This window comes from Bidens hawaiensis, unplaced genomic scaffold, assembly GCF_021521415.1.
Source record: "Bidens hawaiensis isolate Kalapana, Puna unplaced genomic scaffold, B.hawaiensis_p1.1 tig00017943_1, whole genome shotgun sequence".
In the NCBI taxonomy this organism is placed as follows: domain Eukaryota; kingdom Viridiplantae; phylum Streptophyta; class Magnoliopsida; order Asterales; family Asteraceae; genus Bidens; species Bidens hawaiensis.
This window is the reverse complement of record NW_027492708.1, coordinates 28,626-51,575: the sequence shown is the minus strand read 5'-3', so window position 1 is coordinate 51,575 and position 22,950 is coordinate 28,626. Positions and strand designations below refer to the sequence as shown.

Here is a 22,950-nt window from a genome sequence, read left to right as displayed (position 1 = left end):
GTGTACATAAACACCTAAAGATTAAACTATCTTATGTTTTTAAGAGCATCCACAAATAAGGTAAAAAAAAAACACGCCTAGTCATATGGTCATAAAAATATTAATTTTTAAAAACACAAAAAAGAATTCTAATAATGAATTCCAAAAACATTGTCATATCGTCACCGTCTTTTACACCCCCACCCATCCACTCCTACCACCCGCAAAACCCCCACCTCCATCTCATTTTTTCTAGGTTTTACCCAACAACTTCGTCTAAAAATGGGTTATAAAAATGATGTTCACAATATGACAATGCGTAAAAACTGATGACATGTAAAAACACCCAAAAACAACCGTTAAAAACTCCTAATTGTGGATGCTCTTAATTCATACACCGTTTTTTCTTTACTAAGACCCTTTCCAATTGAAGATTTTTAGATGTTTCTAAAAGGTGAGAGAAGATGAGGTGGAGAAGAAAGATGGTGAGATGAAGGAGAGAAGGCATGGTTGAATTCTTGTGGAAGAATCCTCAAAAACAAGTATGTAAGAGGAGATGGGTGTGGGGGAGAGGAGAGAGTTAGCAACACGCATATAATTTACATATGTATATACTATTAACCTATATATAAAAGGAAAGAAAATTGGAAATAAATAATTCCACCTTTTGTGTATTGGCCGATAATAATCCCACCTTTAAAAATCACTAGCAATGGTCCCACATTTTAACTATTTTTCTCTCATTGGTCCTCCGTTAAAAAATACTTAACATCGTTATGTTTTTTCCCTAGTTTCCAACCGATGTTTTAGGGCTTTTGATTGGAAGAACGATACGAGTCGATCGATGTAAAACTTATCTCAAAATGGTGATCCAAACGACGAAACAATGTTTCAATTCGGGTGCTTGAATTTCCAATTAACAAAAATCAAGCCATTTGAATCACCATTTCAAAATAAGTTTTACATCAGTCGGCTCATATCGTTCTTCCGATCAAAAGCCCTAAAACATTGATTTGAAACTAGGGAAAAAACATAACGACGTTAAGTATTTTTTAACGGAGGACCAGTGAGAGAAAAATAGTTAAAAGGTGGGACAATTACTAGTGTTTTTTAAATATGGGGTTATTATAGGCAATACACAAAAGGTGAGATTATTTATTTTCAATTTTCTTTCCTTTTATATATAGGTTAATAGTATACACATATGTAAATTATATGCGTGTTGCTGACTCTCTCCTCTCCCCCACACCCATCTTCTCTTACATACTCGTTTTTGAGGATTCTTCCACAAGAATTCAACCATGCCTTCTCTCCCATCTCACCATCTTTCTTCTCCACCTCATCTTCTCTCACCTTTTAGAAACATCTAAAAATCTCCAATTGGAAATGGTCTTAGTAAAGAAAAAACGGTGTATGAATTAAGAGCATCCACAATTAGGAGTTTTTAACAATTGTTTTTGGGTGTTTTTACATGTCATCAGTTTTTATGCATTGTCATATTGTGAACATCATTTTTATAACCCATTTTTAGACGAAGTTGTTGGGTAAAACCTAGAAAAAATGAGATGGAGGTGGGGGTTTTGCGGGTGGTAGGAGTGGATGGGTGGGGGTGTAAAAGACGGTGACGATATGACAATGTTTTTGGAATTCATTATTAGAATTCTTTTTTGTGTTTTTAAAAATTAATATTTTTATGACCATATGACTAGACGTGTTTTTTTTACCTTATTTGTGGATGCTCTTAAAAACATAAGACAGTTTAATCTTTAGGTGTTTATGTACACAATTAAGCATATGTGCGTAAGACATGAAAAATATATAAAAAAAATAATTGATTGAAAAATTAAATGCTATTGAACTTGTGATTCTTTTGTTTTTATAGGAAGAAATTATAAAGTTCTAGAAAAGGATGATGACTTTGGTGATTACATTATTGTGACAGTAAGATTATTACATATTAACTTTTTTGGTGACCAAAAATGTTGTAATGTGGGACACATAAGTTATAGATTTCTCATTCTATTTGCAGGTGAGATGCCATAACCTTCACTCAATCTGCCAACCTCTCATTTATTGCACCACCATCAAACAAAAAACCAATCACACACCACTTCAACTCAACTCAACTCAACTCAACAACACCCAAATGAAATCCATCATCTTTCTACTATTTTCTTCAATCTTTTTTCACACCCATGTCAAATTCTCATATGGGGTTTCAGTTTTAGACACTAATTCAGTGAAAAAAGATGATCTTTATACAATTGAGAATAAGGTTTGGGCAGAAGATGAGATGATGGAGTCTGAAACCAGTAGGAGAGTGTTGTTGATGAGGAAAAGGTATATAAGTTATGAGACTTTAAGGAGGGATGTTGTGCCTTGTGGTACACCTGGTTCTTCATATTATAATTGCAGAAGGAATGGGGTTGCAAACCCTTACAATAGAGGATGCGAAACTATTACATTTTGTGCTAGAGATGCTATCAACTCATGATCTTGAATTGTGCCATTGGTCATGAATATATCTTATTTACTTCATGGTATTTTTTTTGGAATTATAAACCATTGTATCATCTTTTGCTTGTATATCCAATAAAGTTTGTTGTTAGCCTGTCTTGATCATGCTACTGTTAGAAATGTGATTTATTTTGTTGTGTTCACTTTTTTAATGATTTGAATGTATGGTACAGTGATGATTAAATGAAAGTAGCTATCTAATGAGCTATGATGGAAATGTGTAAGATGTCTATTTATCTACCGTTAAAAAGTCTTAGAACGTATAAACTAATCCACTTTTTAGAATATATAGGAGATGAAAAAGTGAGTTATGTTTGTACATTTTAAAACATTTTTTTAATGTTTTTATAGTACGTAAATATATATACGTAAACAAAATAATTTGCCGCATTTTATGGCTATACTAAGTAAAAACTTGTCTTAGACATTTATATTGTGATGCAAATGATGAAAAAACATGGAATTATGAGGATGCTTGGCAGCATCTGATGTACACACACTGGGTTTGGAGAATTTGTTTGATCCGTTTGCAAGCTTTGAGTGGTAGTTTCAAATAATTTGTGTATCCATCGATCATGCCTGGTGATGTGAGAGACGATCACTAATAGCTACATATGTATAATTGAATACAGCGAATAATCCTAACGATCCCGCTTTGTGTAGCCATATGTAATGCCTCCATAGTAGTAATGGGAAAATAACAATGAGAGTGGGTTGGCTTGTCTCACCCCTAAATGGGTCTGGAATTTATTTTCAGGAGTTTCATTTACCATAACTGAAGGCATTGTCATCGATAAACATTCTTTGAACATAATCACACCATAGGCTCAAAAAGCCTATTTGACCTAACATTGAATCCAAAAGTTCGAAGACTTTCTCAAAGCCCACCTTGATATCATTTCCCATCATTTTGTCCTTTTTATTAGGGATGTTCAAACTCAAATATCTAAAAATTTTGGATAGTGAATTTCAATACCTGAATTTGAAATTTCATATTCGGATTTAGATATACAAAATATGAATTTTGAACTATGAAAAAAAATATTAATATTTGATAATTCTGTTAAAAATTTTTAAAAATTTATTTTTAATACTCAAAATTTATTCTTAAATTATGATTAATATTTGTTTTTGTTATAATTTATAAAAAAGTATACCATATAATTAGGATATTTAAGATTCAAAATTTTTATAAAATGTATGTCGAATTTAAAAAGTCAGATATCCAAAATTTGGATATTCGAATTTTGTATATTATGGGTTCAAAATTCCAGATATTTCGGGTTAGGTTTCGGATTTATTTACATACCTCTACCATTCATCCACGAGTATAACTCAATGACCATTAACATACCGTCTAAAATATTTCAACTTTTTTGAAAGCATATCCAACTTCACTTGTAACCAACCTTATCACCTTGCTAGTTGCTAAGCCTCTCAGCTAGTACATAAGGTAATTTATCCAATTCTGCTAAGTGAAGCGGGTGTTTGGGATTTACCCAAATTCAAACAACCACTCATACAAACCCACCTCACTTATACCCGATTTCACCTAAAAGTACCGGATTCAATTTCGACAACGTTCTCAAACTACACAATTCAATCTCCAAGAAAAGAATAAATCAGCGCGCTCCTTTCTCTCTTCATGATTCGGGTTCAAGAGTCCTCGCTTCTCTCTGTCGAATGATCTGCGGCCGTGTTTTAGAAGCACCCGATAAACCCGACAAGGCTTCCCGAATACGCCCGCTACTATTTGGTGTCATTTCCCGCGATCAAACACCCACCCCCTAAATAATAATATAAATATAAAACCCAGCACCAGCAAACAGTAAAGCCCCGCTTCTTCCACTCTGCAGAAACCCTCGTTCAACCACCGTCACTCACCGCCGGCGTAATCGAACTCAAGCACGCGTCATCATATCGTATGCCGATTTCAGTACCGTCGTCAAGCCATAAGTAATTAAACCAAACGGACGGAAGGCTTGCAAAATGAGTACGGTAGATAAGATGTTAATAAAAGGTATCCGGAGCTTCGATCCGGAGAACCGTAACGTCATCACTTTCTACAAGCCGTTAACGCTCATCGTCGGTGCTAACGGTGCCGGCAAAACTGTAATGCATTTTCTTCTGATTATTATTGTTGTTTACTTATTTAGGTTTAGGTTTTCTCTGATTATTATTGATTAATACGGTTATATGTTATACTGTTTCTATTCAGTTTCATGATGCAGAGTGTATTGGCTAGTTATTTCCTAGGGTTTATGGAAGGAGAATTGGATTTTATTAATTCGAAATATGCTGCCACCGGTCCCACCTCCGTTAAAAAGAACTTAACTCTGTTACGCTTATGCTTTAGGGCTTTTGATCGGAAGGAGGATACGAGTCAAATGATGTGAAACTTACCTCGAAACGGTGCTCCAAATGACGAAACAGTGCATTAATTTGGGTGTTTAAACTTTGAATTAACAAAAGTCAGGTCGTTTGGAGCACTGTTTCGAGGTAAGTTTCACATCAATCGACTTGTTAGTCATTCCGATCAAAAGCTCTAAAACATCAGTTTGAAATTCGAAAAAAATAACGGATTTAATTTTCTTTTTAAATGGAGGTCCAACGGAAGCAAATAGTGTGAAAGGTGGGATCGATGGAAACAATTTTTTAAGGTGGGATTATTATCGGTGAACCTCAAAAAGTTGGGATTGATAAATCCAGTTTTACTTCATGGAATGCGATGCTAATCATGATTGTTATGCTTAGATTTTTTTGATTATTGTTTCATACGGCTAGATGTTATACTATTTCTACTCCATTTCACGAGGCAAAATGCTTTGGCTAGTTACTTGAATTCTTGTTAGGGTTTATGGAATGTGATACTGATCATGATTATTGTGTTATGCTGATTTTACATTTTTAGCTGATTATGATTTGGTTTGGTTCACAGACTATTATTGAGTGCTTGAAGCTATCGTGTACTGGTGAATTGCCACCGAATGCTAGGTCTGGTCAGAGTTTTATCCATGATCCTAAGGTCTGTTCCTCTCTATTTATGTGTGTATACACACGCTATTTATCACTGGATTTCTTTGTGGTTTTTTGTAAGTTTGTTTTCAAATGTTTCTGTTGATTTGTGAGGTGTCTAGCATTACAAAGGAATCATATAAAACAGCTTTTTGAAAGCTTGCTTTGTCTGAAAAAAGAAATTGTGAAGAAGCTGGGCCGATTGGGGCTTCAAATGTGTATTAGCTTTTTATGGTTATGATTTATGCAATGATATTAAATGGATGGAATGTGTGGTGTAGGTTGCAGGGGAAACAGAAACAAAGGCTCAAATAAAGCTGCGTTTCAAGACAGCAGCGGGTAAAGATGTGGTGTGTATAAGATCATTCCAGTTGACTCAGAAGGCTTCCAAGATGGAATACAAGGCAATTGAGAGTGTGTTGCAGACTATAAATCCTCACACCGGAGAGGTTTGTTAATGGTTCAACATGAATTTAAACTTTGCACAAACAACTTTCTGTCTCATTTAATTGATCTTAATTGCATGTAGTTTTGAGCACTTCCTATCCGCTACTCATCACTCATGATTGAATCTATCTATGTCCAGTTGTATAAGTTCTTGTTAATGTTTTCAGTACGACTGAAGTACTCCAGCTTCATAAAATAAGTGAATTTGTGTGGTTCTGGTACGTATAGATTAGTAATTATGTGTTCAATCTAACATTCAATAATTTTATAAATGCAGAAAGTGTGCCTTAGCTATCGGTGTGCTGACATGGACCGTGAAATCCCTGCTCTAATGGGTGTCTCTAAAGCTATTCTTGAAAATGTTATATTTGTACACCAAGATGAAGCCAATTGGCCTCTACAAGATTCTTCAACTTTGAAAAAGAAATTTGATGACATTTTCTCGGCTACAAAGTACTCCCTTGATCTTTGTTTATAACCTTAGTTATTTTGAAACTGTAATAACTTATATACGTTTCTAGAACGGCTGCCTTTTTGAATGTTTTAACACACGAAACTATACTACATGTTGCATTTTACACGCTGCCTTTCAGTTGACCTTTTAAAGGCTTAATTGTTTTCTTGGGCCTGGTTTCTCACCCTTTCTTGTTTCAAATTTGGACATAAAGATATACAAAGGCCTTGGAGGTTATCAAAAAGCTTCACAAGGATCAGGCTCAGGAGATAAGACTTTCTCAAAAGGATTTAGAGAAGGTTCAACTCTTGAAAGATGCTGCATACAAGGTTTATACTTTTCATTCCGAATTTCAGTATAATAGCATTAGATGAACTGTTATTTGAATTTATTAGATGAACTATGTGAATTTCAGTACTATCATTTATGTTTGGCTCAGAACGCTATTGCAATGCTAGTTTGTTACTTTCAATTTAAAAGCAAGTTCCAAATTAGAGTAGCTAATAATGTATATCATAGTTGTATAAATAGCTTGATGAAAATCATACATGGGCTTCAGATCGCGAACTGTATAATAGCATTAGATGAACTGTTATGTGAATTTATTAGATGAACTATGTGAATTTCAGTACTATCTATGTTTGGCTCAGAACGCTACTGTATTGTTAGTTTGTTACTTTCAATTTTAAAGCAAGTTTCAAATTAGAGTAGCGAATAATGTATATCATAGTTGTATAAATAGCTTGATGAAAATCATACATGGGCTTCAGATTGTGAAGTGAATAACATCAGTCATTTGCATAATTTGCTCTTGTTGCTAAGTAGTTATTGAAAGGATAAGCCGGTAAGGTATTACATGGATGCATATTAAGTGTATTCATATCACCATTCTTTAAGAATCATAGAAATTTGCATGGTCTTTCTAATAAGTTGGTTACATCAGATGGGTTTTTTAAGCAGTATATAAGTGTCATTGTTTAAAACATTTATAGGAATCACATGCTTTTTTCAAACTGTTTATACATACATACACACGCCAATATATATATATATATAGGTTCAAAAGGGAACTCCAAAAAGGTGGGGAACTGGGGAACCCTCTTCCCAGCCCTTGATCATCTCCCTTCATCTTATGGTGCACCTTCGATCATCTACATCACAACATTTTTGTAAGAAAAAAAACCCCTAAAAAAACTATAAAAAATTATAAAACAAAAAAGAAAAAAAAATAGAAAAGTAAAAAGAACCAAAATGTTTTAGCATCCCTTGTTCCCAAAAAATAAAAAAAAATCTTGGTTTAGCCTTCGGGTTTAGTTTAGTTTTTAGGGTTAGGCTTTCTAGGGTTGGGGTTAGGTTTTTTTTGGCGGGGGGGGGGGTTAGTTTTCGAGGGTTTTTTAGTTTGATAAGCTCATGTGGGATGTAGAGGATAAACACAAAAGGTGCACCATAAGATTAGATGGATGGTATAAGATTGAGTTTCCCAGTTCCCCACTTTTTTGGAGTTTTCTATTGAACTCACCCCTATATATAGTACTTCACATGACCGTTACACATGTAATGACAATAATTGCACACTCTTTACAGGTAGTCTGCTTGGTTATACAATCACCAGAAATGTATCAGTGTGTCTGAAATTTGGATTGTCTTAAACTTTTTGTTGGGTTTGTTTTCATTGATTTTAGACTTTTTGGTCTTATAGCTTCGACAAAGTATTACCCAAGATCAAGAAGAATCAGAAAGATTAGGCAGTAAAATGCTGGATTTAGAACAAAATATCCAAAATGTGGATACCAAAATTCGTCAAACGGAAGCTACACTGAAGGAATTGCGTAAGCTTCAAGATCAGGTTGCCACAAAGACAGCTGAAAGAAACACTTTATTCCAGGAGAAAGAGAGCCGTTATAGAGATTTAGAAGAAGAGAATGATGGTTTGTAACTTATGCACTTACTCTGGTTTGAGGTGGTGATTTTGACCCATTTGCTTAAAAATAGGCCGATTTGGGTTTTATTGTATCTTCTCTAACGGTTTAAATGCTTGACTAAGTTAGAAACAGGTCTAGTGGGTTGACTGGGTCAAAAGGGTCAAAAGCCACTGAAAATGTTATCAAGTGCTTAGAACCTCTTTCATCGTTTTATCCAAAATATCTGATTATATTTTGAATAATTTAGGTTTATAATCTTAATTGATATGTTAATTATTTACCGGATCATTTAGACCTGCAATAAAATTACTCATTCTAACCCGTTGTGCATCATGCTCAACATGCCTAATTTGCCACCTCTAGTCTTAATTTATTAGCAGTCCCTAATTGTCTCTTTTGGGAGTTCTGTATATTTTCTATGGCTGTTATACGTTGTTGTGATTCTGAATAGATACCGATGAAGAATTAAGGGAATGGAACGCCAAGTTCAGTGAAAGGATAGCAGTTCTACAAGATAAAATCAACAAATTAAAGAGAGAAGTCAAGGACATAGATACGAAAAGCTCTATGTCTCAGAATCAAATCAATGATTACATTGCTAAAGTCAGCAAGCTTCAGACTGAAGTTGAAGTATTTATACTACTTAACACTGATTTTATTTTTTTTATATTTTGTATTTTGTTAGTAACTAGCACTTCTTTTTTGGTCTTAAGAGTTATATGGACTTGAAGAAGGAGAGAGATTTGACAATACAGGAGCTTTACAAGCAACACAATTTGGGGTATCTTCCAAAAGCTCCTTATAGCAATGAAATTGCGTCAAATCATATAAGTCGAATAAAATCAAGATTGAATGATATTGATCGTGATCTAGAGGAGAAAAAGGTAATTTCTTTTTATTTTCTTTGATGAATATAATTTTAAGTAGAAGCAGAATTTTTATCTAACGACACCCCTGCAACATGCATGTTTTACAGCAGATCTGAGTTTTTAACTAAAAGGCCTCAGTGCCATTTCTTGTGGCACCTGTCTGCTTTTATGCATAAAAATTGATGTTTCATTCTGAAAACTTGAGGTGGCAACATGAGTCAGCCTTGTTAGGATTAAGACAAGTAACTTCTTTTCTAGAGGTTGAAATGATGAGTTGGGCCTAGTTGACCCAAAACACATGTCCAAAGTTATTTTATATAAATGACTAGCGTGACTTCAACAGTTCTATTTTTCAATAACAATTCACTTATTTGAGTAAAATGATTTAAGAAATTTATAGAATTTAAAATACACTTTGGGCGATGCTAGTCCCGTTTCTTTTTACTCCTTTTTTTTAAACTTAAACCAGCTTGCCTCATAAGAATTAAAACATAACCCGTATCAACTATCAACCTATACATAAGTAACCTGATCAAAGTTCCCACCTCTACTTGAAACATTGTGGATCTCCATTTTCTACAACCAGTTAAATTGCTAGGTGTGTGGCTATCACTATATAGTTTTATACTTTACTAATTAATATAAAACTAGGTGTTTTTGCTTTTAAATGTTAAGAATTGATTTGAAATCGGCCGGAAAAGACGGTGTCTTGTGTTGCAGTGGCAGACCTACACGAATTTGGTTGGTATCGGGTCATGGAACCGAAAAAAGAAAAAAAAAGCGTCCACACCAAATTGCAAGAAATGACGCGAATTCTTCCGAAATAGTCGGACAAAAATAAAACTAGCTACGAACAAAAAAGCCCGCTTTGCGGCTACGAGTTAACGCGAATTTGGCCGAAATCATTGGATGATATCGACGATAACAAAAACCCGCGCTTTGCGGCGGCGAACCGACACGAATTTGGTTGGTATCGACGGCATCGGCACTTAATCGTAAAAATAGAATTTGGTTGTTATCGACGATTAATTGTAGGCTAAAAAGAATTTAACATAAAAAAAAACTGAAGTGCCAACATAGGATTGGTGCCATGTGAACCAATCAAAACCACCGTGGCACCAACCTATGGCTTTTAATTATATATAGTAATGGATCTAATCATTTCTCAGAGATCCATGGATGGAGAGCTTAAGGTAGCATGGGATCTCTACACTGAGTCAAGCGACCGATGCAAAATTGTAGAGGCTCAAAAGAGTGCTAAATCAGAAATAAAGGTTTGCGTGCAGAGATTTACTCTTAAAGTGTTATTTATTCACCAGTATCTGAATTGCACTAAGTTTGTAACTTTATGCAGGTTGGCATAATAAGTCGGAGAAAAGAAAAAGAAATTGAGCGTGATAATTTGGAGCTTGAAATTTCTGAGCATGATGCACGCCAGATTGATCAGAAAGAAAGGAAGTTGGTAATGGTCCTTATACCATGCAGTATCGCTGTTCTTATTATAAGCGACTTAATCTGAATCCGATCTTTTTCTGGACTTGGTAGGGTAGTGAAGTTGAAAGATTGAGTAAGCTGCTTGTCGAAGGAGAATTTGATCCTAAAATACAGAAAAAGTCTGCTGAAGTAGATGTTCTTGCAAGAAAAATTAAAGATCTTGGTCGTGAGAAAGATATCATAAATGCAGACTCCGAAGAGAGATTTACACTAAATTATAAGAAAGACGAGCTGGAAAGCTCAAGAAAAAACACAAAAAAATGCAAGTTGAAAATCTTATGTTCTTTATCTCTAGTACAAACTTTTAGCTTTCTCTAATCCTTGGTCGTTGCTAACGTCTTTATTTAAACATTTTAGAATGGATGAACACAAGAATAAAATAAGAGGTGTCTTGAAAGGGAGGCTGCCTCTTGACAAAGATCTGAAGAAAGAAGTCACTCAAGCTTTAAGGTTATCTCTCTTCTACGCATGTTTTATTATAAACATCTGCATATTATAAAACTTTAACATGCATACATTTTTGTGATCCAATTTTGGACACAATTATACAGCAAGCCCTCTTACAACTCTGGCCATATTTGATTTCTGATAAATTTGTCTTGTCTTCTCTCTTTCTCTCCTTACAATAATCTAAGTGGGTAGTGATTATAAGTATGACATCATGGATTTGTAAAATAACGGGTTTTGTTATTTGAAGTAACCAAACGACAGTATAATAGTTGATGTAAAGTAGTGAGGATAGGATTCCCTCAAGTGAGTAGTCTTTATTAAGCCTTGAGTTTTTTCATATGATGTGTGGCTATGGTTAATACTTTAGTTATCAACTGATTTATGATGCTTTAATAAGTTCGGTAGTTACATTTATTTACCTCGTTAAACGATGGTAGATTTATATTCTGATCATCACTTTTTAGTGCAGTGCGATTACAATGGAGTTTGAGGATTTGAATTCAAAGTCCCGTGAAGCTGACAAAGATGTCAATGCAGTGCAACTAAAATTACAAGAAGTTAATAATAATTTGGCCAAACTTCAAAGGGATAAAGACTGTAAGCCTTTTTATGAGCTTCTAAATTTTCTTCTGTTGAGTTGTGTTAAAAGACGAACTGTTAAAATTAACAAATAAGTACTTTAATATTCTTATTCTATCACCTTAAATGTTTCCAATTATATTGCAGCTAGGAGGAGGGTTATTGAATCAAAGCTTCAAACTCTAGATCCGCAGTCTGCCAACATCGACTGTTATATTAAAGTCTTCGATGCGGCTAAAGAAAAAAGAGATGTCCACAAAAGGTTAGATTATCTTACCTTACTCATTCGTTTCAACGTGCCAAAGGAAGTTGTGTAACATGTCAAAATGGGTCGGGTTGGCTTGACTCATCAATACTTTCATGTTTGCTTTTTTTCTTTCTATAGATGATTAATGTATTGAAATATGACTACACGAACTTACTTTCTAAACAGTATCTGATTTTCAGTAAATGGATTTTGAAAGTTAAAAACATTCGAAGAACTCTTTGGGTAAACACTTTTGGTAACTAAATTTTTGCAAATAATCTGTTGGATATAAAATATAACCTGAATCGATGTATTTTAAGTATATATGCTGAAAACTTGTTAGGTTGGGTTGACTTGACCATCAATACCTTTTGTCTCATTTTTTTTCCCGGATTTTATAGGTGATTAATGAATTAAATATGACTATAGAAACTGTACTATCAAAACAGTATTTAATCTGGTTCAACCTCAGTAACTAGTTTTGAAGATTGAAACCATCTGTAGTAACACACTTTGGTTTGACTGCAAAAATACCATTAAAAACATGTCTAACTTCTTCACTAATTTGAAATAGATGGTTGAAAACAATTCAAATAACACTTTGGTCGCTACCAACCCACTTTGATATTGGTGAACTTTTCGCCTTTGACTTGCAGATAACTTGAATTAACCCATGTTTAGTGAATCAGCTGTAAATGTAACCTGAACCCATTTGACCAGTTTTTGTTTTCCCCTAACTTTTTACATTTGGCCTGTCAGAGATAAAATGTGACCTGAACTGACCATATTCAAGCATGCCAGTTGTAACTCTCCAGGCTGGCTGTTGACTTGACCCTTAAATGCTTTTTGTTTTTGTTTTTATAGATTATTAATGTGTATACATGATTACAAGTTCTATATTATCAAAGCAATATCTAGGTTGTTTCGTTAAGGGTGATTTTCAATTTGTTTCATAGAGCTTTTTTGTATTATGTTGCTAACTGAATTTACTTAACATTTGTGACAGCAAGTACAACATTGCTGATGGCATGCGGCAGATGTTTGATCCTTTTGAAAGAGTTGCTCGTGCACACCATATATGCCCTTGTTGTGAACGTTCTTTTTCTGCTGAAGAAGAAGACGAATTTGTTAAAAAGGTTAATTTCATTACTTACATTGTCGACTATGTTAAATATAAAGGATAACTTAGAAATTTGCCACTCAAGTATTATTAGTTTCTTTAAGGTCACCTAGCTATCAAAACAATATCTTCATTTATGCAGATTTTGGTGAAAAACTTGCTGAATAGCTGTAAAATGACAAAATGCCTTCAACTTTAAAGCTTATGACATGTTGGGTAGTAAAAATGACAAAGCATGCTTCTGATTTTACTCAAAAGAATCAACTCCGGATGGGTTGTCAAACATATTTGAGTAGATCTAAGGGCATTTTTGTCATAGAGTCAATTATTATTAGTAGATTTAGTGTAACCTCTAAAGTTGCTTTAGTATTAGGGTGCTTTAATGAAAACTTTTGAATACTTGTGTGACCTAATGTATAATGCATTAATACATTATCTCTAAAGTTAAATCCTTGAATGAGGTGTTGTTTATGTTGTTCTTTTACCAAAACAGCCCTTCAATTACATTTTATTTTCAGCAAAGGGTCAAGTCTGCAACTTCTACTGAGCGTATGAAATCATTAGCGGTGGAATCTTCAGAAGCAGAATCTAACTTTCAACAGCTGGAAAAACTTCGTCTATTGTATGAAGAATACAATAAAATATGCAAAGAATCTATTCCCACTGCAGAGAAGAATAAGAATGAGCTGAAAGAGGAGTTGGAACAAAAGACTCAAGCCCTTGATGATGTAATTCTTGATGACTGAATTCCATACGAAATTTTGTTTCATGCATGCAGAGGTGTGTAAAAGTCAGACCCTCCCATTGAAACCACCAAATGAAACTGGAAATGGTTAAGCTCGGTCTGGTTATTTTGTTTAAAATCTTAGATTCTGGTTAATGTCCAGTAATCTGTCTGTTGCACACCCCTGCATATATGTTTCCTTCACTTGTATTTTTATCATGTATTTTTATTGCTTGTATTTCTAGACATTTCCACATGGTCAACTTGTTCTTAACAGAGTTTAATAAATTATCTAGGTATTGGGTGTTTTAGCTCAAATAAGTTCAGATAAAGACGCAGTTGAATCCTTAATGCAACCTGTAGACACGTGTGACAGACTTCTTGGTGAAATAGAAAAGCTGCAGAGGTCAGTTGATGATCTCGAGCATAAACTTGAAATCAGCGGGGTAGGTGTGAATTCACTGGAAGATTTGCAACGTGAGCTTAATGCTGCAGAAAATGCGAAGTAAGAATCTTTAATTAGTTTTGGGATAATATTGACATAGAACATTAAAGTATTCAAAAGTTTTCACTAAGCCCACCATAATATTAAAGCAACTTTATAGGCTACATTCAAGTATCAATTTGGTTTTGCTCATACAAAATATGGGCGAAGGGTTATGATTTGACAAAAACATGTCGCGAAATCTTTAAATGTTTAAAAAGCAGGTTAGGGGACCTCAGTTTGAATACTTGGTGGCCTATGCATGCATTTTTCCATTAATCCGTTAATGAGTTTTGGATTCACATTCTTTTCTAATGAATTATAAATTGGTTGAATACAGGGAAGATCTGGAAAGGGAATTGAGAAAATTAAGAGAAGAAAGAAGGGAAGTGGAGCTTGATTTACGAAGAGTATCTTTAAGGTGGAATCATGAGAGGGAACAAAAGTTGAAAGTGGATAATGCTTTGAAGAATCTTGAGAAGGTTGAAGATGAGCTTAAACAAATGGAAGAAGAAACAAATCAAGTTGACATTGAGATCAAGGTAATTCGTTAGAGGTCAAAAGGTGAACGGGTTGGATAACAGGTCAAATTTAGATCTTTTGCATCGGCCTGGTGGGTTGGCCCATTTACTGTTTTATTATGAACATATCAACTTGACATCAAGACCAAGATTGTCTGATAACGGGTCAAAATTAAATCAGGGAAATGGGCCGGGCCAGATTAGCCCATTTACAACTTTTAGTTTGCTTTAAGGACGATTCAATTTGAAAATGATGGGTAATATTCTCTCAAATCATGATTACAGAACCATTATTTTTACAATAATAAACTGAATCTTTGAATAATATAATTTAAGAGGCTGTATGCATTAAATATAGACTTTGAGCGGCTTTCAATCTGTTTGCACTGTTCATCTTCAAGTTTTTTTTTTTAACTACTACATAACCAAGTTGATCTATTTTTTTTAGTAAACCGGCCATATTGTCAACCTCTTTTTAAGTTTTTTATACTTTTTTTTATCAAAAAACTATGCATTTCTCCAATTTACGTTTTTTTTTTAAATTTCAGCATTTAGAAGAAGCTGTGGGTCCTTTAACTAAGGAGGTGGAGAAATACAGAGTCACTTACGAAAACTTGAAAAATAAAATCCGTGAAGAATACGAGGAACGATCTGAGTTGAGGAGACAGTATCTTCAGGGTGTTGACACACTTGATAAATTGGTCTTCAAAATTGAAAGGCAATTTCTTGGTCTCAACTCTCTAGGGCTAATTTTGTCATTTTATCATAATAAACTAATGGTCTTTGCTAACTTCCACTGTTATTGATAACAGGTATGAAAAAGAGTGCATCCCTGAGAAACTAAAGGACCTGGAAGAAAAACAGGCTCTAGAACATTCTAAGTTTCAAAGCTACAATAATAATAAAAAGGAACTCTTGGCTGAAATAACGAAAACTGAGGATCTGGTGCGCGACCAAGATAAGCTAAGACGTAATATTGATGATAATTTGAAATATCGGGAAGTACTAGCAAAAGTTGACGGGTGCACTGTTGAGATTGAATCTTTGGAAGAAAGAATGCTTGCTATGGGTGGTAGTGCTGCAATTGAAGCAGATCTTGGTAAACTTAATAAAGAAAGAGAGAGACTTCTTTCTGAGGTATGTGGGACCCTAGGTAGCAATGCGTGGCTCGGGTAAGGGGTAAATGAGTAATTTGTGTTCAGGTTGACTCGAATCATCGATTCTCTAAAATACTTAAATGTTGTGTAAATATTGATCATCTTACAGCAGTAATAAGTTTCTGTATTTAAAATGATTTAGAGGGGGTTTTTTCGTTAAAAGTACACAATTTGATATGTTTCTTTGAATCTTTTTTTGTCCGTTTGGAACGTTAAAGGCCTTGACATAACCCCGGGCGACCTGTTTGGCTGTTGCAGCAAACTGAATCGAATTCAGTAAGGTTCGAACCGAATTCGCTTTGGTTTTTCTGCCTTGAACAAATCAACCGAATATATGTGTGTGTGTGTGTATTAGTTTTTATGAATTCAATTATATGTTTTTGTATATATCTTTTACCTTTGTTTGTTATTGAATTGGGTTGGGCTAAAATCGTAACTATATTTTTTTTTGACAAAATTTAAAAAACTATTATTTGTTATTTGTTTATTCGGGTTAATTCAGTTTGAACCGACTCTAGATTTTGTTCAACCAAAAATCAAATATTCGAATTACTAATTTGGTTTTTGTTTAATATCGATCCAAAAACTGTGTATAATTCGGTTTTGGTTTGATTTTTGGTAATAAACGGTTTCAAATCAAATACTTAAGTTATGTGACTTTTTATTAGTACTATGGCGGCATTATGGATCTATCTTGTGGTCAATGTTATTATCATCATGACTTCCATTAAATATGTCAATACTATGACTGTGGTATCATTATTGAATACTGCTATTTTGTTACTATTATTATTATTATTATCATCGTCATCCTCCATGCTTTAAATGGTGTGAAAATCATGTTATATCACCTATTAGTGAAATTCTGCTGTATTTTGCAGCTAAACAAGTACCGTGGTACCGTGGCTGTATATCAGAAGGCTATATCAAAGAACAAAATTGATCTTAAAAATCCTGAATATAAAGACATCGACAAACGGTATTTTGATCAGCTACTTAAACTCAAGGTAATTCCAACTTGTTATTTTGATTTCCCTTTAATAAAGTTAATTTCTCTTTAGTTTTTAGCTCTTGCAATCCCATTAACCTGATGCTTTTTTACAGACCACTGAAATGGCTAACAAGGATCTTAATAAATATTACAGTGCGCTTGATAAGTGAGTTCTTTTTATTCCTCATTGTCATATTTTTTTTAGCTTCTTACTTCTTGTTTTTTCTTCCTATTAGGGCACTCATGCGGTTTCACAGCATGAAAATGGAAGAAATAAATAAAATAATAAGAGAATTATGGCAGCAAACATATAGAGGGCAAGATATAGATTACATAAGTATTCATTCAGATGCTGAAGGTGGCGGTACACGTTCTTACAGTTACAAGGTAAAAGATCCCTAAACCGCAGAGTTTTTGTTTCTCAAGATTAAATAATCGTTTGTGTTACCTTAGGTCGTTATGCAAACCGGTGATGCTGAGCTGGAAATGCGTGGAAGATGCAGCGCTGGTCAAAAGGTTTGTCATATCTTTAAACGTTAATGTGTTATTGAATGATAATAAGTTATATTTTTGAATAATTGCTGGTCAAAAGGTACTCGCTTCGCTTATAATACGGCTGGCGTTAGCTGAAACGTTTTGTCTCAACTGTGGGATACTAGCACTTGATGAACCAACTACCAACCTAGATGTTCCAAATGCTGAAAGTCTTGCTGCAGCTCTTTTAAGGTAACCGTTTTTAATGTCTTGCTTTGACTTTATAACTTCATGTGTTGACTTGCTTTGATTGTCAGAATAATGGAAGATAGAAAAGGACAGGAGAATTTTCAACTGATAGTTATCACCCATGATGAACGGTTTGCTCAGCTTATCGGTCAGCGGCAACATGCTGAAAAATATTATCGCGTTGCAAAAGATGACCAGTAAGCCTATATCAAGTTATAATATTCTCAATTAACATATTAAGATTTTAATATAAATTTGTTGTCTTTTCAGCCAGCACAGCATCATTGAAGCCCAGGAGATCTTTGATTGAATTGCAAGACGATGTGAGCTGTTTATATTTATGGTTAACCTTGCTGTGTTGACTCAGTGTGCCACTCTGGACTGGTTATCTCATGTGATCTATTTTTGCTGTCTTGATTTTGGGCATTTGGTTAGGTTATGAAAATGATCTTTATTCCAAATTTAACATAGATGTGCATCTTGGTTTAATTTGCCAGCTTTAATGTAGTTTGATGTTTGATGTTTTATCGTTGGTACCTAGGCATGTGGAAACGGAACCTACCTGTATTTGTATGACCACCATGTTTTAATGTCGCATGTCTCTAACCTTTACGGGCAAATGAACAATTGCCTCATGGTTGTTTTTTCTTGCTAGTTTAGAAATGGTTTAAGTTTTTAATATGTGAGCGGTTTTATGTAAATGTAGTTTGATCCTAACATTTAATTTTCTTTTCCGAAAATGGGTGCGTGACACTGACTGATAGGCATACCATTATTGGGTACTAAAAGTTACGTAAAAGTAAATAAATGATCTGAGATGAAAACAACTGCAATTACGTGACACTCCTTTTTCGATCTCTACCTGTTGCCGGAGCTGGTAAAATGTCATTGTCGTGTTTAGTGCGACTGTTCAATCCAAACACGGCACGTTTAATTAAACATGTAATTTACGATTTTACTCGACCACTAGCACACATATAATAAGTCGATTGTGATATGTTTAATCATGTTAGTTATAATCAATTTATAATACAAATGAAAGATGGTTAATAATTAAAAATATATAACTAGCAACATCAAATTTAATTTATTCAAAACTAAAATCCATAAATTGCTTAACAAACTCTTGGGACTTTAGTAATGATGTAGTTAATTGGTTTATAAACTTGTATATACGCAATTATGGTAAACGAGTGTCAACATGTTACTTCATTTAACATGATTAGTTAAAACATGTTATTGATCTCATAAATGAGTCAGGTGGGTTGGACTTGTTTATACGCGTTCTTAATCATCATTAGCGTGCTAAGCCGAACTCCTAAGTCGTTTTAACTTGGTGTTGAGTCATTTCGTGCCATTCCCGTATTAGACCTTTGGACTTTATTTAACCAATGTCCAAGGTAACTTGCAGAATTGGCACTATAGCATAAGTGGACAATCCAGAGCCGGCCCAACAAGTTAAGCAAGTAAGGCTAGGGCTTTAGGCCCTCGAAATTTTGAGGCCTCATTTTTAAAAACAAAAAAATAAAAAAAAATGATTAGACATTTAATATTGTTTCTACTTCAAATGTATTTGCATTCCTTTGTTGTGTTGTATTGGTAACGCTCCCATCTTGCAGCCTGTAGCACCTGTGTTCGATACTCATTGCTAGCGTTTTATTTTTTGTTTTTTACGAGATTTTACCTAGGTGGTGGGAAAGGCCCTTTAGGCCCCCAAAAAAATTGTCCTAACTTCACTATATTTTTTTTATGATAATTATATTTGTTTTCCAATTACCTACTCATGCAAATTTTCTAATGTTTAATTTTCTTATTAGCATATGTGTACGAGGATTTTTTTTTTCTGTTACACAATTGTGTATGAGGCAATTTTGTATCCAAATTACCAAACAAAACTTAAGTTGAATTATTTTTATAGGCAAATTACTTATATATTGTAGTTGGACACAAAAAGATAGGTTTGGATTATGTTTTATAGTTAACGGATCAAATTTTGTTAAATGGTCAAATAATTAAATAATTTTAAAATTGTTAATCGAATAAAGACAATGCAAAAGGACCTCATATATTTACTCAGCTTTAAAACTCCTAAATGGTTGGACCGCCACTAGGACAATCTACTGGTTGCACCATCCAAAAGCCATCTAGCCATGTTAAGGTAGGCAACTTTCTTTGTTATCTTTCTATTCTTCTCTCTCATATAAGATTCTTCTTTAATACTATTCACATTTCCTTGAGTATGAACACAACTACTAAAAAAGTAGCTTTGAAATTTATAATATTTTTAAGGTATATTGGTTTTTATTAATCTCAACTATTATCTTATAGTAACTGTTGGTCCCACCTTTAACGAATTGGTTGCTTACGATCTCAGCTTTTATCATATTTGTTTCCAAAGTTCTGCGACTAATAGAATTCTAATGCCGTTAGTTGCAGGTCGTTGGAAAAACTATTTTTGACTGGAAAACTCAACATTTTCGTCCCAAACATCTTTGTAATCTTGGATCGGACCTTTAGTAACATTTTTCTAATAAAAGCCCCAATTATTGAGGTTGCTGGAACCCTAGAACCATTGTCAGCATAAGTTGGTGGTGAGTCAGTTGATCTAGAACCATTGGTTGGTGGTGGTGGCAGTATTCAGGTTGATTTTTCTGGCAAAACATGTGATTTTTCTGGTACCCTACAAATATATTAAAAAATGAGGTCGTCAACATCTAATACGATAGTTGGTACCGATAATGACATAAATGATAGCTGAGATTAATAAAAGCCAATCCACCTATTCCAATACAGTATAACATATATTCATATTCAGTGAATGAAAAAGAGACATTGTTATTGCTTGACACTCATTTATCTACAATTGATGCTTGTTTAACCCAATGAGGGAATTTGGACATGTGACATATAAATAATCACAAGCAAGCTACCAATTAAATTGATTAATGGTAACATGTGAATATGCATATATAGGCCCACCTTCTCTCTCTAATAATGGTAAGCATGTGGCGGTGGTGGGGACCGGTGGTGGTATGGGATTCATGTCTCTCCATTGCTTTAAATCAGACGATCATGTCTTTTGTATTTATTCTACGAATCATCCTCTACTTATATTTTCTCATGCAACACCAATACAAATGCTTCAAATCATGCTTCTCATTTTTTTTCCGTCCATTTCTTTTGAATTTATTCTCACTTAAATCGGTTTTGGATTTGCATCATTCCGCTTAGGGTGTAGAATAGAATCGGTTTTGGATTTGCATCATTCCGCTTAGGGTGTAGAATAGAATGTCAAGCGCTCAATTACTATGTAGTTGTGGAATGTAACATTTAGCCGATTAAAAAAGTTAAGCTGAACTAGAGATAAAAACAGATGATACAATGTTACTTTTATATGCTAATTGTATTAAGTATACATTTATATAACTCAGTTTGAATATATTCAATCCGTTTCGATGTGAAGACTAGAAATTTTGCTTTTTCGAGTTTGGTTAACTACATGAATATACTCTTTTGACTCTTTTTTTCTGAATGACTCAACTCGTTTAAACTCTATAAGGCAACAATACAATACGGCAACCATAACTTGTCATCCGTAATCACATTTTTTTGACACATTTTTGTATTGTTGCATCTCTCTTTTTTAAATGAAATGCGGCATAAAATTAAAATAAACCCTAATTACACCATATATGTGCACCTAAATAGGATTATTTTCAGGTTTGAAGATAACAAAATTTGTAATATCTGTAAATGAGGCCAATTTCATAATGGAATGAAGAGATTTGCCCCTTAATTAATTTGCTGACAAGAAGTTATAAGAGGCATTATATTATATAGGTTTATTGGATTTTAATAATCCTTGTCGAATGGTATTGATCGATAATAATTCTTAGGTAGTGTTTGGTATTAAGTAATGATAGGTGGAATGGAATGAATCATTCCAAAGGAATGAAATAAAACAAATTTGATTGTCATTCATCAATGGAATAAATTATTTCTAAGGAATACAATTCCTTTCATATATAACATTTTTTATTCCTTAGTAAAAGGTGATTTTTCTTTCATTTCTTCAAGGAATGAAATGAAAAATGATTAACAATTATTATTATTATCATTATTTTATCATCATTATTATTATTATTTTATTATAGTATAGCTATTATTAAATTATAATATATTTTTATTATTATATCGTATCATGCTATTACCGTTCCATTAATGATAAACATATTATGTGTGTATAGTTTACTATTAATAAAAAAATAATAACAAAGTTATGATTTATTTCATTCCTACGTGGTAACCAACCAAGACAATGAAATGGTAATGATTCATTTCATTTCTTTGTCCATTCCATTCTCTTGTTCATTCCATTCCTCCGTTCATTCCATTACTCTATACCAAACAGACTTTTATTTATTTTATAGCCATTGGCGATTCCAAATTTAAAAAAGTTGGTCTCCAATGGTCCCCTATTAAAAAGGACTTAACGGCGTTATACTTTTATCCGAATTTCAAACTAATGTTTTAGGGTTTTTGATTGTAAAAAGGATACGAGTCGATTGGTGTAAAACTTAAATCGAAACGTTGATCTAAACGGCTTAGTTTTTGTTAATTGTAAGATCAAAGACCCCAATCGAAGCATTGTTTCGTCATTTTGGAGCGTTGTTTCAAACTAAGTTTTACATTAGTCGACTCGCATTCTCATTCCAATCAAAATCTCTAAAATATTAGCTTGAAATTAGAAATAAAGTATAACGACGTTAAGTCCTTTTTAACGGGGGACCATTGGGGGCCAACTTTTTAAATTTTGGACCGTTGGTGGCGATAAAATGAATAGGGATTATTATCGACTAATATCATAAAATAGGGATTATTAAAATCCAATAAACCTATTGTAGGGTCAAGTTATTCTACAAAGAGAGACAAAAATGAGAAGGATTTATAGCCACACAAAAAAAACCCTTTAAAAAAAATTAAAAATAAATAAATAAAAAACCATAACTCAAAATTTAATAAAAAACAAAAAAAGTAAAAACACAAAAATGTTTTCACCGTCTTTCTCGTTCTTAAAAAAAACTCGAAAAAGACACAATATTGAGTGAAAAAGATCATTGTGTTTTTTTGTTTATCATTGTATTTTGTGTTTATTTTCGTCATTGATTGTGTCTTTTTTCCTTGACTCTGTGTCTTTTTTTTTCTTGATATTGTGTTATATTAGTCAACATTGTGCTATATTTTGTTCGGCATTGTG

At 33.6% G+C, this 22,950-nt stretch overlaps 1 protein-coding gene across 1 annotated transcript; it reads left to right on the top strand.

Moving 5' to 3' along the window:
* The first annotated feature begins 4,475 nt into the window (after positions 1–4,475).
* On the top strand, positions 4,476–18,244 carry LOC143555017 (DNA repair protein RAD50-like). The gene is given in 28 exon segments (XM_077044659.1): positions 4,476–4,608; positions 5,435–5,521; positions 5,793–5,960; positions 6,236–6,411; positions 6,627–6,741; positions 8,112–8,340; positions 8,786–8,964; positions 9,048–9,218; positions 10,373–10,477; positions 10,558–10,665; positions 10,749–10,932; positions 10,935–10,959; positions 11,055–11,147; positions 11,617–11,744; positions 11,874–11,988; positions 12,980–13,109; positions 13,612–13,821; positions 14,114–14,322; positions 14,642–14,843; positions 15,371–15,540; positions 15,635–15,959; positions 16,861–16,986; positions 17,084–17,136; positions 17,207–17,357; positions 17,424–17,486; positions 17,563–17,696; positions 17,762–17,890; positions 17,964–18,244. Coding segments are annotated over 28 exon segments (3,948 nt in total). The 5' UTR covers positions 4,476–4,485; the 3' UTR covers positions 18,004–18,244.
* The last annotated feature ends 4,706 nt before the right edge of the window (positions 18,245–22,950 follow it).